This window comes from Heteronotia binoei, chromosome 20 (genome assembly GCF_032191835.1).
Source record: "Heteronotia binoei isolate CCM8104 ecotype False Entrance Well chromosome 20, APGP_CSIRO_Hbin_v1, whole genome shotgun sequence".
Classification (NCBI taxonomy): Eukaryota; Metazoa; Chordata; class Lepidosauria; order Squamata; family Gekkonidae; genus Heteronotia; species Heteronotia binoei.
In genome coordinates, this window is record NC_083242.1 from 5,263,605 (window position 1) to 5,280,069 (window position 16,465).

Below are 16,465 nucleotides of genomic sequence, written 5' to 3' on the forward strand. Positions count from 1 at the left end.
TTTTAGGATGCAAGACAAAAAGAACGGCAGAAAGAAGACACAGATACTAAAGGGATAACTGAAAGGGAAGGGGAGGGGACACTAATTCCTAAAAGAATTGCCCTTCCCTCCTTGCTAACTTCCCAACATGAATCTCCTTTACAAACACCCAGAATGCAACCTCCCCATTTTCAGAGGATCCCCCGTCAACTTCTGCAATTCACTCGGACGCTTCCTTGACTACAGATTTTTCTACCTGTGTCAGATCCCCACAACTTCACCTGCCTCGATTCCGCACTCAGACTTTGGAAAGACAATTTTGGCATCCAAGAAGGGAAGAGCTGAGAGTGTGCGTGGGGGGGGGGGGGGGATCTGGAACCCCCCTCCCAATCCTCCCTCCTTCTGGGTTATCAGAAGTCTGCATACAGTAGCCAACAAAGTCCCTGCATTTAAACCTACATACAGACCTTTCACAACCGAAACACACGCACACACACAAAGGCTTTGCCGGAGAAGATGCCTGGGAAACTTGCCCTCTGTTTGGACAGCTCCTTCTTACAAAGCTCTCTGCATCCAGAACTGAGATAGAGGAGCCTGTTTGCTACAGATTAATTTGTTATTATTATTATTTCCCCCCCCCCCCAGGAGGGTATTATTCAAATACACGCAGACATGCAGACATCCACGTACATGACAATTACACATTCTATTCAGGCAGAAAGATCCCTTTTTTTTCCACTCCACAAGGTACAGACAATGCAAAGCAGCTAAGGGACGGCCAAGCCAAGGAAGGAAGGGGTGGGGGGTGAGAAGGGAGGGAGAGAGAGAGAGAGAGAGAGGAAAAGTTGGTCCGACTTACCTGCTGTAAGTACATAAATGTCAAGGCACAGGACAGCTGGGGACACATACCGACATTCGGAAGCGCCACGCAAGTCGCTCCTGACAGAGGGTGTTGCATGTTGCTGCCGGGAACTCGACGCAGGGCGAGTGAGGGGGCTTGCATGCAGGCAAGCGGTTTCAGCTCCCTCTGAACAAGACGTGGTTATTTATTTCTCCCTCTCTCTCTCTCTCTTTTTGCTAACCCCCCCCTCTTGATCACAACAAACACGCTCTCCCCCAGATGCACACACCAAAGTAAAAAAAAAAAAATCTCCACCCCCCCCAATGCCTTATGCTAGTCTCGGGGTACCCCCAGATGCTCTACCGAGAAGCTCTACATTCATCTGTCAAAAGAAGGCCATTGGGTTACAGTTTCTTGTGCCCCCCCCACCTTTCCTTTAACCTTACCCCTAAAAAAAAAAAAAAAAGACCTGAGAGAGGTGGGATGGAGAGATGGGAGGGGGAGATTTAATTATAATAAAAGAGAGAGAGAGAGAAGAAGAAGAAGAAAATGCAGCCTACGGCTTTAGAAGCTGTGCTACCGAAACCTCCCCCTCGATGTCAACCAGAGTGTGAAGGCTGGTTCCCCCCCCCCCCCCTCTCTGCAATAGAAGCTTCTGTCTCGTACAGAATGAGAGAGAGAGAGAGAGACTCTCCGTTCTGGTGGTGCCGCTGATGCTATTTGGCCGCTCTCATTTGTCAAATGGGTCCCAGCCAGGGCAGGGTCTCTTTACCGCTCACCAAAATTCAAATAACTGCATTTTTAAAGTCCCCTGAGAGGGTAGAGAAGGAGAGGCAGGAGAGAGAGAGAGAGAGAGAACTGCATCACAGCCAGCCATGAGGTTTGGACAAATTAATGTCATTGCCCAGCTGGGACTGGGAAAGGCGGTTATGATTCACCAAAGACACCCCCCCCTCTTCCTTTTGATGGATCCCCCCCCTCCCTCTTCCGGCCCCACACCTAGTAAACTGAAAAGGGATTTCCCCTTAATAAGGCAGTGACAGAGCAGACGGAACATGGGGTGCAGAGAAGAGACCCATCTAGTAAAAAAAAGTCTCCCCCCCCCGAAAGTTAGGTACTCCTGAGGCAGCTATTATTTCCATCTTTCTCTCTCTGCTTAAAAGCATGCAGAGAGAAAACCACACACACACACACACACACACACACACACACACCAAGATCCGTACACAGATGGACTTTACATGCCTGACTTGAAAGGGAAAGGTTTGATCCAGTTTATGTTGAGCTTTTTAACATTTGAAGTACAGTCAGATGCCTGCAAGTTAAAACAGGGAAGAAAGGGAGGAAATGACCTTTTTTAAAAAAAAAAAATCTTTTGGGAGAGGGGATAATAATATATTTCTAGGTGCATGTCCCAGATCACTAGCGCTCAAACTGAGTTGCAAATCAGAGATTACCTGGGCACAATCTGATGAACAGACAAAACGTTAAGAAAGGCACAAAATGGTTATTTATATTAATACAGAGAGGAAAGCCTCTGTTTCTCAGAATATACCTTGCATGCTCCTTTCCTATACCCATCTGCATTTTCACAGGGTTTTTTTTTTTTAATAATTGCTATGAAAAAATAAATAGATTAGGTGGGCAATGCAAGGGAATTTCAAGACATAAAAGCCACAGTATGGAAAAACCCCATCTTTCTCTTACAAGATCTCTTGGAATGAAACAACTAAACCATTGCTTCTTTTAAAAGACATCTCATTTAAGATTATCAAACATGTCAGAAGGATAATCTGTTACAAGAGGCTATTCTGGCAGATCACAAAAACAAACACTATTAGTCAATTTGGGGAGACGAAGAATTCTCATGTTTACTTTTTCACCTAAGAGAGACTGATGCCCCTAATTCAAATTAGTATTCAGCTGTTGCAGATAGGTTCTCCCCCCCCCCCCTCCATCTTTTATTTTATGGAGTAATAATTATTCATTAATAGATCTAGTTAGTCCGTGCAATAAAAAAAAGGGATGTGACCTGAAAATTAAGTCTTTTATGCCCCCCAAACTCGTCCTTGAGGTCAAATTTCTGATTCCCCCCACCTCTTCTCTGTACTTGACTAAGATGTAACAAAAGAGGCCCAGTGTTATTCAAAATGGATTTTGACAAATTTATTGAATTATTCATTCTTCTGCAAGAAGGCCAGATCTCAGCAAATTATACAAGGTTTCCCCCTTTTTAGAAACAACTTTGCATCCACAGAGGATATAACGACCCCCCCTTCTCTTCGCCCCCCCCCCCCCCCCGAAAGCAACAACTTATACCAAGAAGCTGGGAAATTTAGAGCCAAGAGTAAACACCGTGAATCCCCCCAGAAACGCATTCTGTGTCATTTCCTGATGTCACAAATTTGGCAACTCCACATTTCTTTTTGAAGATTTTTTTCCCCCCACACTAAGCCTCCGTTGAACTAAAATGCAAACGGATCAACGCAGGATGCCAGCAAAAGGGCTCCCAACCTGAAAAGGCATTGAGCTGTTGCATGCAAAACGCTGGAATAGGCTCCTTAAAGACCTATAGCCCACTGACTGCAATAACCCCACCCCCGCAGCTTCAGCGAGGCCCACTCCCAACCTAATTACTGCTGGTACCCAAAAAGGAAGTATCTTCGGTGAACCTGTGCTCCTGAGTATGCACCTATTAGAGGCAAAGGCATAAGGAATGCTCGGACTTACAAAACAGGGATTTCTTTTAGGCGTTGCAAAACTCCATGCTTTGATAAGGCACCGGGAGGTTTAGTTACTCAAATAGCAGCTGAACGGCACAAATTAATTTTAAAAGCTTGAAGAAGAAGAAGAAGAAGAAAAAAAGGAGAAGAGGAGAAAGAAATTAAATGCCTACATACACAGACACACAAAGGAAGGGAAGAAAGCAGAAAGCGGAACGTGAAACGAAGTCCTTTATTACCCCTTTCTCTCTCCCCCCCCCCCTTCCATTCTATCTTTGTGCCTAAAGCGATCTCTTGTTCAGACAGGAGTCCCTCATGCTCTCCCCCACTCCATTTCCAGCACAGTAAACATGTTATTTGCAAACGCCCCAAGTCGATAGATTTTCTTTCTTTCTTTCTTTCCTTCTTTTTTTTTTTTGTATACATTTTTAAAAGCCCATTTTCAGAAGCAACCTGATAAATAAAACATAGGGCTTTAATAAGACCCTATCAGAATGCTTAATAAAACAAGAAAAAAACACCCAAATAAATTGCGTAACAGACTAATAAACCCATTTGCTCTCTACATTATGCTAAAGGGGAAGGGGGGGGGATCAAAATCTGGATGCCTTGCTGGCTGAACTGTTTGGAACTGTCCATGGTGATTGATGGTTGCATGAAAAAGGTTTTACCAAAAAACCCAACACACACACACAATAGTTGTTAAATAAACTCTGCTATTCCTTTCCCAACCAATTATGCTTTGGGTTTTTTAAAAAGAGGTGGGTTTTTTTTTGGGGGGGGGAGGGGTGGTTTAAATCTTTAACATGTATTTCGAGGGACAGTGGCTCAGTGGTAGAGCATCTGCTTGGGAAGCAGAAGGTCCCAGGTTCAATCCCTGGCATCTCCAACTAAAAAGTGTCCAGGCAAATAAGCGTGAAAAAACTCAGCTTGAGAACCTGGAGAGCCGCTGCCAGTCTGAGTAGACGATACTGACTTTGATGGGCCGAGGGTCTGATTCACTTGAAGGCAGCTATATAAATATATATATATAAGCTCCATCGGGGGGTGGATGTGAGGAGAATCTTGTGATTGGCTCCAAAATACATTAGTTCCCCTCCCCTCCCCACCCCACCCCACCCCACACAACAACAGCAACATCAAGCACCATTCTAAATGCATGTTGAGAAAGGGGTGGCGTTCACGAAATAAGAGACTTACTGGGAAAAGTTGACAGGGTGGTGGGAAAAGGGCCCTCAAGTCACAGCTGGCTTATGGTGACCCCTGGTGGGGTTTTCAAGGCAAGAGACTTTCAGAAGTGGTTTGCCATAGCCTGCCTCCACGCCATGATCCTGGTATTGTTTAGAGGTCTCGCTTCCAAATACTGGCCAGAGTCGACTCTGCTTAGCTTCTCACATCTGCTAGCCTGTCTTTTTTTTTTTTTGATGGGAGAGCAGCGACTCTTTCAGTGTACTGTAATGGTTAAGAGTGGCAGACTCTAATCTGGAGAACTGGGTTTGCTTCCCCATTCCTCCCCATAGAGCCTGCTGGGTGACCCTGGGCCAGTAACAGTTCTCTCCGAACTCTCTCAGCCCCGCCTGCCTCACAAGGCGCTTATTGCAGGGAGAGGAAGAGAAGGCGGTCGCAAGGCAGAGAAAAGTGGAGTATAAAAAACCTTCCTCCTCCAAAAGTAACTTTTCTACGTTCCTGTAGTTGAATAAAACTTGGAGGAGGCAGCAAAACGTTTTCCTCAACACATGGCATGACTTGGTGTGGGACTAGTTGACCAGAGGTTAATAATTACATGCACGGTTTTGCAAGGTGGTCAGGGCCGGCTCACCCACTAGGCAAATGAGGCATTTGCCTAAGGTGCAAGAGGGGGGGCGCCGAAATGGGCTCCCCCTGGTACCCCAGACATAAGAACATAAGAGAAGCCATGTTGGATCAGACCAATGGCCCATCCAGTCCAACACGCTGTGTCACACAGTGGCCAAAAAATTTATATATATACATATATAGAAACACTGTGGCTAATAGCCACTGATGGACATCTGCTCCATATTTTTATCTAACCCCCTCTTGAAGCTGGCTATGCTTGTGGCCGCCACCACCTCCTGTGGCAGTGAATTCCACATGTTAATTACCCTTTGGGTGAAGAAGTACTTCCTTTTATCCGTTTTAACCCGACTGCTCAGCAATTTCATCGAATGCCCACAAGTTCTTGTAATGTGAGAAAGGGAGAAAAGTACTTCTTTCTCTACTTTCTCCATCCCATGGATAATCTTGTAAACCTCTATCATGTCACCCCGCAGTCGACATTTCTCCAAGCTAAAGAGCTGCAAGAGTTTTAACCTTTCTTCATAGGGAAAGTGTTCCAACCCTTTAATCATTCTAGTTGCCCCTTTCTGGACTTTTCCCAATGCTATAATATCCTTTTTTGAGGTGCGGTGACCAGAATTGTACACAGTATTCCAAATGAGACCGCACCATCGATTTATACAGGGGCATTATGATACTGGCTGATTTGTTTTCAATTGCCTTCCTAATTTCTCCCTCCACCCTCCTGGCATGCTCAGAGGAGCAACGCCAGCCTTCCCCTTACTCGCTTCACTGTGGGCATTTCAGTAAAGCGTTCTCTGAAGAGAGTGCGTGACGATGAGGTTTCGCTCCCTCCTCCCTTCCGAGGGAGGGCGAAGTGAAGCCGCATTGTCGTGCACTCTCTTCAGAGAACGCTTTACCGAAATGCCTGCGGCAAAGAGGGTAAGGGGGAGGCTGGAGTATGCTGGGGGGGGGGATGGACCTAGTGTCTTCCATGGCGACACTAGGACTCTCTCAATTTGTTACAACACCCACGCATCAGGCCGGACACACACTAGACTTGATCTTTGCGTCTGGGATTTTGGTGAACGATATCGCAGATGAAGCGGTCCCCATGGTCGGATCACCTAGCCCTTAAGGCCCGTATGGAGATGCCGCCCCAACCCTGTATGGGCGGAGAGCCTATTTTGGCTCGCCCTCGGGGCCTGATGGACCCGGAACGGTTCCAAACGGCCCTGAGGGACCCTTGGCCCACTGGCGATTCCCTCGATGACCTGGTGGAAGTCTGGCAAGATCAGCTATCCAGGGTCATCGACGAAATCGCACCCCGGCGCCCTCTGCGCCCTCGTATGAAGCTGGCTCCATGGTATACCTTGGAGCTACGCCAGCTGAAGCAAGGGCTCAGACGACTAGAGAGGCGGTGGAGGCATACTCGGGACGAAGTGACGAGAACATCCTATAGAACGTTTATGAAGTCATATGAGATGGCAGTCAAGGCTGCAAAGAAACAATACTTTGCAGCCAAGATTGCATCTGCAAATTCGCGCCCAGCACAATTGTTTAGGGTAATTGGCGATCTTATAACACTGCCACAAGGCAAACCAAACGTTAGAGAATTGGAGATAGGCTGTGAGGCATTTGCGAAATATTTTGCAGATAAAATCTCATCACTCCGCCAAGACCTACCTATCACATTAGATACAGTAAGTCAGACTGAGGCTCCGCGCCTGTCTTCGGATTTACTGCTGGACCACTTCGACCCACTCAGCCTGGAAGAAGTTGATGGAATTCTCTCCGCTGCTCGCCCAACAACACGTGATCTGGACCCTTGCCCCTCCTGGCTGATTAAATCTTGCCAGAGGGAGCTTAGATGTCCTCTACGGGACATCATAAATAAATCCCTCTTAGAGGGGCGTTTTCCAACGCCTCTGAAAGAGGCCTTGGTCCGCCCCCTCTTGAAAAAATCAACAGCAGCCCCGCCGAATTGGCGAACTATCGACCGGTGTCTAACTTACCATTTTTAGGTAAAATCATCGAGAGGGCAGTGGCGTTGCAGCTACAGAGATTTCTAGATGACGCTTCTATCCTAGACCCGTGCCAGTCTGGCTTCCGACCGGGCCACGGGACGGAGACGGTCTTGGTCGCCTTGGCAGATGACCTCCAACGGCAACTGGATCGAGGCGGTGTAGCAGTGCTGATGTTATTAGATCTGTCGGCTGCATTTGATACGGTCAACCATCGGCTACTGATCCACCGCCTCGCCGACATTGGGGTTAAGGGGTCTGCTTTACAATGGCTCTCCTCTTTCCTCATGGGTCGGGGACAAAGGGTGGCGATCGGGGGTGAACGATCCCAGAGGCGCACACTAGATTGTGGGGTGCCTCAGGGAGCAGTCCTCTCCCCGATGTTATTCAACATCTATATGCGCCCCCTTGCCCAGATTGCCAGGAGGTTTGGGCTGGGCTGCCACCAATATGCGGATGACACCCAGCTCTATCTGCTAATGGACGGCCGGCCCGCCTCCCCCCCGGAAGACCTGGATCGGGCGTTACAGGCTATCGCAACGTGGCTTAGACTGAGTGGGCTGAAGCTGAATCCGGCAAAGACAGAGGTTCTCTGTGTGGGTCGCGGCGCTCCAGGGAGGGAAATATCCCTCCCGACCTTCGATGGTGTGCAGCTAAAGGCGGCGCAGCAGGTGAAGAGTCTGGGTGTTTTACTGGAGCCTTCATTATCAATGGAGGCCCAGATAACAGCCACTGCCAAGTCAGCTTTCTTCCATCTGAGGCGGGCAAAGCAGTTGGCCCCTTTCCTGGAGCGTCGGGACCTAGCAACGGTGATCCATGCGACGGTCACCTCACGATTGGACTACTGTAACGCCCTCTACATGGGGCTGCCTCTGTGCCGGACCCGGAAGTTACAGCTAGTGCAGAACGCGGCGGCCAGGCTGTTACTTGGTCTCCCAAGATGGGAACATGTGCGGCCGGGGCTACGCGAACTGCACTGGTTACCGATTGTATACCGGGTCCAGTACAAAGTGCTGGTTATCACCTTTAAAGCCCTATATGGCCGAGGACCAGCCTACCTGAGGGACCGTCTCTCCCCGTATGAACCCCAGAGAGCACTGAGGTCAGTAGGAAAGAACAGACTGACTACCCCTGGGCCAAGACAAATTAAACTACAGAATACTCGCTCTCGGGCCTTTTCGGCCGCAGCCCCACATCTCTGGAACCAACTCCCAGAGGAGGTGCGGGCCCTGCGGAACCTTGATCAGTTCCGCAGGGCCTGCAAGACCACCCTTTTTAAATTAGCTTATGAATAACTGAAAATCCGCCATCAGCATCAACTAGAAGAGTGTCAAGGATAGCGTCATAAAATGTTTTAGTTAATTGTTTTAATTCAGGCTTTTAAGGTTAGTTTAATGTTAATTTAATGTTTCTAGTGTAACTGTTTTATTGTTGGTGCACCATTGGTCACCGTATTGTTAGCCGCCCTGAGCCTGCTTCGGCGGGGGAGGGCGGGGTACAAATAAAATTTATTATTATTATTATTATTATTATTATTATTATTATTATGGGAGCTGGAGCATGGAACCGCATATAAGAGAAGAGGGGAGGGGCAAGGAGGGGGTGCAGGTAGAGGGGAGGGTGGCATGACACTGCAGGGTGGCACCACGGGGGGAGGGGCGCAGCATGGCGAATCTGCCTGGGGTGCCGTACACCCTAGGTCCGGCCCTGAAGGTGGTGGAGGTGGTGGTGGAAAGGGTCACCAAATCACCGCTAGCTTACGGCGACCCCTAGTGGAGTTTTCGAAACAAGAGATGTTCAGAGGTGATGGGTTGCCATTGCCTGCCTCTTTGTCACGACCGTGGAATTCCTTGGAGGTCTCCCATCCAAATACTAGCCAGAGATGACACTGCTTAGCTTCCGAGATCTGACAATACTGGGTTAGGGCTGGGCTACCCAGGGCAGGGGACTCCTTGAGAAACAGACAGCAAAGTTTGGGCTCTACATAGTCAAGGAGGGGTCAGGCCCCCCTGACTTGGATAGCCTAGGCAAGCCCAGTCTCGTCAGATCTCAGAAGCTAAGCAGGGTCGACTGAAGGAGATGATACTGGATTTATATCCCACCCTATACTTTGAATCTCAGAGTCTCAGAGCGGTCACAATCTCCTTTACCTTCCCCCCACCACACACAACAGACACCCTGTGATTCTGTAGGTGGGGCTGAGATAGCTCTTACAGCAGCTGCCCTTTCAAGGACAGCTCTGTGAGAGCTATGGGTGACCCGAGGCCATTCCAGCAGCTGCAAGTGGAGGAGTGGGGAATCAAACCCGGTTCTCCCAGATAAGAGTCCACGCACTTAACCATGACACCAAACTGGCTCTCTGTGGTTAGTACTTGGATGAGAGGCTTCCTTGAAATACCCAGTTGAGAGGGCAGGGGCAGGCTTTATTCAGTCAGCTCTCTGAATAACCTCCAGGCCCCCTGTAGGGAGAGCCAGTTTGGTGTAGTGGTTAAGTGTGCGGACTCTTATCTGGGAGAACCGGGTTTGATTCCCCACTCCTCCACTTGCACCTGCTGGAATGGCCTTGGGTCAGCCATAGCTCTGGCAGAGGTTGTCCTTGAAAGGGCGGCTGCTGGGAGAGCCCTCTCCAGCCCCACCCACCTCACAGGGTGTCTGTTGTGCGGGAGGAAGGTAAAGGAGATTATGAGCCGCTCTGAGACTCTTCGGAGTGGACGGCGGGATATAAATCCAATATCTTCTTCTTCTAGGGGTCAGTCACCAGAGGGTGACATTACTTCCAGGTGCAAGACACACACACACATACTAAGATATGCAAAAAGTACCAAAAAAGGAGGGATCAGACCTAGTTGGTTCTTTATTTATTTATTTTGTACATTTTTAGTCCACACTTTCCCACAAAGGCTCAGGACGGATTCCAACATGCTAAAACAGTAAAACCAACAATAAAAACATCAGAATAGTTAAAACAATTAAGCCAATAAATTAAAATGAATTACTTAACATGGCATGGATGGTTTGCGCACGTGGGGCGTAATTATCATGGATAGCCAAAAGTTGCGCTAAGATGTCACCAGTATTGACTCCAGTTGAAGTGGCAGTTATTGCTGGGAGGCCAGCTAGATGGGACGTCCGCTTGCCTCAACCATAGACCTGGCGGAACAGCTCTGTTTTGCAGGCCCTCCGGAATGGTAACAAATCCGGAAGGACCCAAATCTCTATAGGGAGCCGATTCCACCAGGTCGGGGCCAGGGCCGAAAAAGCCCAGGCCCCGGTCAGGGCAAGTCGGACATCTTTTGGGCCAGGGATGGTCAGAAGATGTTGGCTGGCCAATCGTAATGGCCTTCGGGTCTCATATAGGGGAAGACGGTCCCGCAGGATCCGGTACTCAATTGGCAGCTAGTGCAGATTGAGCCGCACCGGCCGAGCGCTTGCCCATACAGGCGATTCAGTTAGCGATCGTGCTGCTACATTCTGCACCACCTGGAGTCTCAGGGGCAAGCCTGTGCAGAGCGAGTTACAGTAGTCCAGCCTGAGAGTGACTGTTGCGTGGATCACTGTAGCTAAGTCCCGAGGAGCCAGATAGGGTGGTAGTTGTTGCCATGAAGCACTAGTCTGGTTCAAAGGTTGGAAAGAAAGAAAAAAAGAAAGCTGAACTCCCTTAAACTCCAATCTTGTTCCTGCTTCCACATATGCTTGGCAAATGTTGCTAACACGGTGACAGTTGCAGCCAAACACAAAGTCATCCCCCCTGCTCAGTGGGTGTTGTAGTCAGGGGCAACCTGGGCTGAGCAGGCCATTTGCAACTGTCTTTCCCACGCTCTGACACCCTCGTTAATTGATCAAAGCAAGCTCACAAGCCAGAGTTTGTTTCTGGGTGTTTTTTTTTAAATAACAGAAATGATGCTGCGGGAGGGGTGGGAGCTCACAGAGCAACCTTCTTCATCCCAATCCTCCCACAGACCAATTGCGTGTCAACACCAGCCCCACCATCGCACTTGCGTGGCAATGGAGGCAGGAGAAAGGGAAGACTGCAGAATTAGATGGCAACCGCCTTGCAGAATTTGATTTTCCAAAAGAGCTGTGTATATGCGGTTCACCCCCTAACCTGGATAGCCCAGGCTAGCCTGATCACATCAGATCTCAGAAGCTAAGCAGGGAGGGTCGGCTCTAGTCAATATCTGGATGGGAGCAGGGCTTTTTTTGTAGCAGGAACTTCTTTGCATATTAGGCCACACACCCCTGATGTAGCAAATCTTCCAAGAGCTTACAGGACTTTTAGTACAGGGCCTACTGTAAGCTCCGGGAGGATTGGCTACATCAGAAGGTGTGGCCTAATATGCAAAGGAGTCCCTGCTACGAAAAAGGCCCTGGATGGGAGACCACCAAGGAATACCAGGTTCATGATGCGGAGGCAGCCAATGGCAAACCACTGCTGAACATCTCTCATCTTGGAAGCCTCACAGAATCGGCTGTGACTTGATGGCAGACAGCGAGAAAGAAGAGAAGAGAAGAGAAGAGAAGAGAAGAGGAAACATCTCAACCAGCACCTATAGTTGGAATAGGTGCAGGCCGTGAAAAGGAGGGCTGCATTTAGAGGTCTGTTAACTATCAGATGAAGAGCCCCGTGGCGCAGAGTGTTAGCTGCAGTACTGCAGTCCTAAGCTCTGCTCACGACCCGAGTTCGATCCCCGGTGGAAGCTGGGTTTCGAGGTAGCCGGCTCAAGGTTGACTCAGCCTTCCATTCTTTCAAGGTCGGTAAAATGAGTACCCAACTTGCAGGGGGGAAAGCGCAGATGACTGGGGAAGGCAATGGCAAATCACCCCATAAAAAATCTGCTGTGAAAACATTGTGAAAGCAACATCTCCCCAGAGTCGGAAACAACTGGTGCTTGCACGGGGGACCTTTCCTTTTCCTTTCCTTAACTATCAGATGGGTGGAATTCACTGCCTCACAGTACAGTTTACTTGGTTTTAAAAGGTGGAGCAGACAATCGTGGTGGAGAGGTGCATTCAAGGCTGGTTGGCCACCACGTTCAGAGGCAATGAACATTCAGAGGATCAGTGTCCGAGGGCAAGACTAGAGGGAAGTGTTGGCTTCTTGCCCTGCTCATAGGTCTCCTGGGGCCATCTGGTTAGCTACTGTGGGAAAAGGTGCTGGACAAGGAGGGATAATTTTGGACTGCTAGTTCTGATCCGTGTTACTTATCCAGAAGCAAAGAAATAATGCAGAGTAACAAGGTCTACTCTAGTCCAGGAACGGGCAGACACCTAAACATTTTGGTTCGGTTCGGGATGGCTTTTGAACTGAACCCTGAACCGAACCATGCTAAATATGCCCCAAACCAAACCAGCCAGTTTGGATTTCCCTTTCTCCTGCCCATGGCCAGAAAAAGGGGAGATAACCCGGGAAGGGTCATATGGCTTGCAGTCATTTCACCGCTCAGTTTTGCTTTCCCCTGTGTCCAGCCATTACCGCCTAACCGCAGGGCAGGTTCATTCATCAGCTCTTAGGCTAAAATGGCTGGCAGTCATTTAAACCCAACAGGTCAGCTGTTGTGGTGTTCAGCTGTTAGGTTTAAATAGCCCGAACAGCCAAACCGGACAAGAATCAAAAGAATCATAGAGTTGGAAGGGTCATCTAGTCTAACCCCCTGCACAATGCAGGAAACTCACAAATATCTCCCCCTAAATTCACAGGATCCTCATTGCTGTCGGATGGCCATCTAGCCTCTGTTTAAAAACCTCCAAGGAAGGAGAGCCCACCACCTCCTAAGGAAGCCTGTTCCACTGAAGAACTGCTCTAACCATCAGGAAGTTCTTCCTAATGTTAAGCCGGAAACTCGTTTGATTTAATTTCAGCCTGTTGGTTTTGGTCCTACCTTCTGAGGCCACAGAAAACAATCCCACGCCATCCTCCATGTGACAGCCCTTCAAGTCCTTGAAGATGGTGATCCTATCACCTCTCAGCCGCCTCCTCTCCAGGCTAAACATGCCCAGCTCCTTCAACCTTTCCTCATAGGACTTGGTCTCCAGACCCCTCACCATCTTCGTCGCCCTCCTCTGGACCCGTTCCAGCTTGTCTATCTATACCCTTCTTAAAATGTGAGCTGGGTAAATGTTTGAGAAAGGCGCCTTTCAGAACCAGGCCAAGTTTGTGCTGAATTTTCACTCATGAATCAGTTTGTGTCCATCTCTAGTCTAGCCTTCAAGCACAATATCATAATATGTTATATTTTGGTTTACTCATGTTTTGTTTTCATCATTCTTATTGGTTTACACCGTGCATGGATGGTATTCGGATCATGGTGCAGACTACATTCGCAGCTTTTAGTAAGACAGAGACATGATGCTTGTCTCCTGCTGATCTTCCAGGCTACAGGTAAGGGTTTTGGGGAAAACCTCTGGAGGAAAAAGAGGATCCATAAGGATGAGGAGGGAGGGAAAATGCTCAGATCAGAGTATTTGGAATGTCCCAGTTTTATCCTCATTTAAAAAAAAAATGTGGTGTAGCGACGGGAGTGTTGGACTAGGATCTAGGTTTGAATCCCCCACTCTCCTCTGGACGTTTGCTGGGTGATCTTGGGTCAGTCACATACCCTCAGCCTAATTTACTTCACGTGGTTATTGCAAGGATATAATGGAGGAGAGGAGAATGATTTAAGCTGCTATAAGTCTAACTGTGGAGAAGACAGGCTATAAATGATTTGTTAAATAAAAAGTAAATGTGAGGAGGAGGAAGAGGGCAGAAGGAGGGGGGGGAGGCTTTTATACACTGCTTTTCTCTACCTTTAAGAGCCTGTGGGCGCAGAGTGATAAAGCTGCTGTACTGCAGTCGGAGCCCTCTGCTCACAACCTGAGTTCGATTCGAGCGGAAGCTGATTCAGGTAGCTGGCTCCAGGTTGACTCAGCCCTCCATCCTTTCAAGGTCAGTAAAAGGAGTAGCCAGCTTGCTGGGGGGGGGGGGGGAAGTGTAATGACTGGGGAAGGCAATGGCAAACCACCCCGTGAAAACATTGTGAAAGCAGTGTCACCCCAGAGTCGGAAACAACTGGTGCTTGCACAGGAGACCTTTCCTTTCCAAGAGTCTCAAAGTTGCTTGCAATCACCTTTCCCTTCCTCCTCCCATGACAGACACCTTATGAGGTAAGTGGGGCTAAGAGAGTTCAGTAGAGAACTGTGACTGGTCCGAGGTCACCCGGCAGGCTTCACGGGGAGGAGCGGGGAATCAAACCTGGTTCTTCAGATCAGAGTATGTGGCTCTTAACTTCTACATCTCACAGGTTCCCAATCACCAGTGAGCTCCATTTGAGCACCCCAGCCTACACCCAGCACTCATTTCACTGTACGATGAGCAAAACCTCGGATATGTTGTTTCTGCATTATCTATGGATTCCCCTTTAGGCAAAATTTGAGCTATACACGTATCACTCTGCCCTCTCACCTGTATCCGAGAAAAGTCGCTGACCTTATAGGAAATCTTTTGCCTTTTTTCAAAATTCCACAGAGGGGCTGAAGCGTACATCCCTTACCCAACCACAACGGCGACTCAAGCGAAGCCATATTTGTGGAACACAGTTCATTCCGCCTTGGGGGGAGAGGAAGAGGCCACCGCAACGAAGACCAGACGTCATCCGCAAGGGAGCCAGATTTTCAGACTTGGATGACAGAGAACCACCTGGATAATATCCTCGGAGCCCGTTCCAATTGCTTGACACAATATAGGACTTTAAAAATAATAAACACAGAGCCAGTCGCCATGGGGTGACGGCCAAGAGACAATTGGCTTGCCCTCTCTCCGGGGGCTCCTGTTATGGGATGGTGTTCTTGGAGACATAAGAGGCAACAATCAGAGATGATTCATCGGGAGATGACTGAAGGGCAGGCGTTTCACAATTATCGAACAAGCAACGGGTGAGCTCACATTCTGGCCCAGTGCGGAAGGCTGGGAAGGCACAGAACCTCAGCAATTATTTATCAGTTTTGTAATCATGTTCTCATCCCACTCTTCGGCAAAAAAGCAACAACTCAGGGTCAGCCAATTTTTATGCGCCCCGAGAGGCGGAGGTTAGCCTGGGAAGGAACAAATGGCTCCAACCCACCAGCTCGATCCAAAGAGCATTTAGACAAGGGAGCGTCGATGTGAAGGTCCCGTTTTCTTCCTGTTTCACCACATCAGGTTCTCACATCAGAATATTTGATCTCACACCAGTACGCCTCTCTTGGAGCTACAGAACTTCATGGGCAAAACCTTTGCTAAGTGCAGTGTTCTTTCAGAGTTCCATATCTTACATGCCTGAACACACAAATCTATGGGAGTGGGGGTGGGTGGGAAATGGCTGCGCTTTGCTGATTTGAAATGGTGTTCCATCTTGTCCAGTTGTGTCTAACACAGGGGGCAAGAATGCTTCACTTCAGACACTCCCACACACACTATTTCCCCTGACCTGCAATAATCCCAGGGTGAGCTCTTTGGTTCTATGGGGAAACATTATGTACATGGGGCTGCCCCTGTGCCGAACCCGGAAGCTACAGCTAGTGCAGAATGCCGCCGCCCGGCTGTTGTTAGGGCTCCCTAGACGGGAGCACATTCAGCCGGGGCTCCGGGGACTGCATTGGCTGCCGATAGCATACCGAGTTCGGTACAAGGTGCTGGTTATGACCTTTAAAGCCCTTTATGGCCTAGGACTTGCCTACCTTAGGCACCATCTCTCCCCACATGTTCCCCAGAGAGTGCTGAGATCGGGGTCTCAGAACCTCCTTACAATCCCTGGGCCAAAGGAGGCCCATCTGAAAACAACTAGGGACAGGGCCTTCTCGATTGCAGCCCCCTGTTGGTGGAACCAGCTCCCGGAGGAGGTGAGGGCCCTGCGGAATCTCGGACAGTTCCGCAGGGCCTGTAAGACAACCCCCTTCCGGCTGGCATACAACTGACCGATATCTGAATATCCAAATTCATGAACATCAGCATATCTGAACATTGGAATACTTGAAGAACCGACTTTTAGGGAAGATGTAGCATGGTATATTGATAAATGTGTTTTTATGTATTTTACTGTATTAATTATTAATGTATTTTAAGCTGATTTATTGTTAGAGTTTTA

General features: G+C 48.7%; 1 protein-coding gene across 26 annotated transcripts in view; it reads right to left on the reverse strand.

The window, feature by feature from the left end:
* RBFOX1 (RNA binding fox-1 homolog 1) overlaps window positions 1-16,465 on the reverse strand; it is a 1,171,625-nt gene that overhangs the window by 503,534 nt on the left and 651,626 nt on the right. For 21 of the 26 annotated variants that reach the window (XM_060260430.1, XM_060260452.1, XM_060260440.1 and 18 more), the window contains exon 1: window positions 839-1,061. The exons of 3 other annotated variants lie outside the window; for them this stretch is intronic. In XM_060260430.1, the coding sequence (XP_060116413.1) occupies window positions 839-982 (144 nt within the window). In that variant the 5' untranslated portion in view covers window positions 983-1,061. Of the gene's footprint in view, window positions 1-838; window positions 1,062-3,550; window positions 3,611-16,465 lie in introns of those variants that run through there. 2 more of the 26 variants (XM_060260441.1, XM_060260437.1) reach the window with 2 other exon arrangements.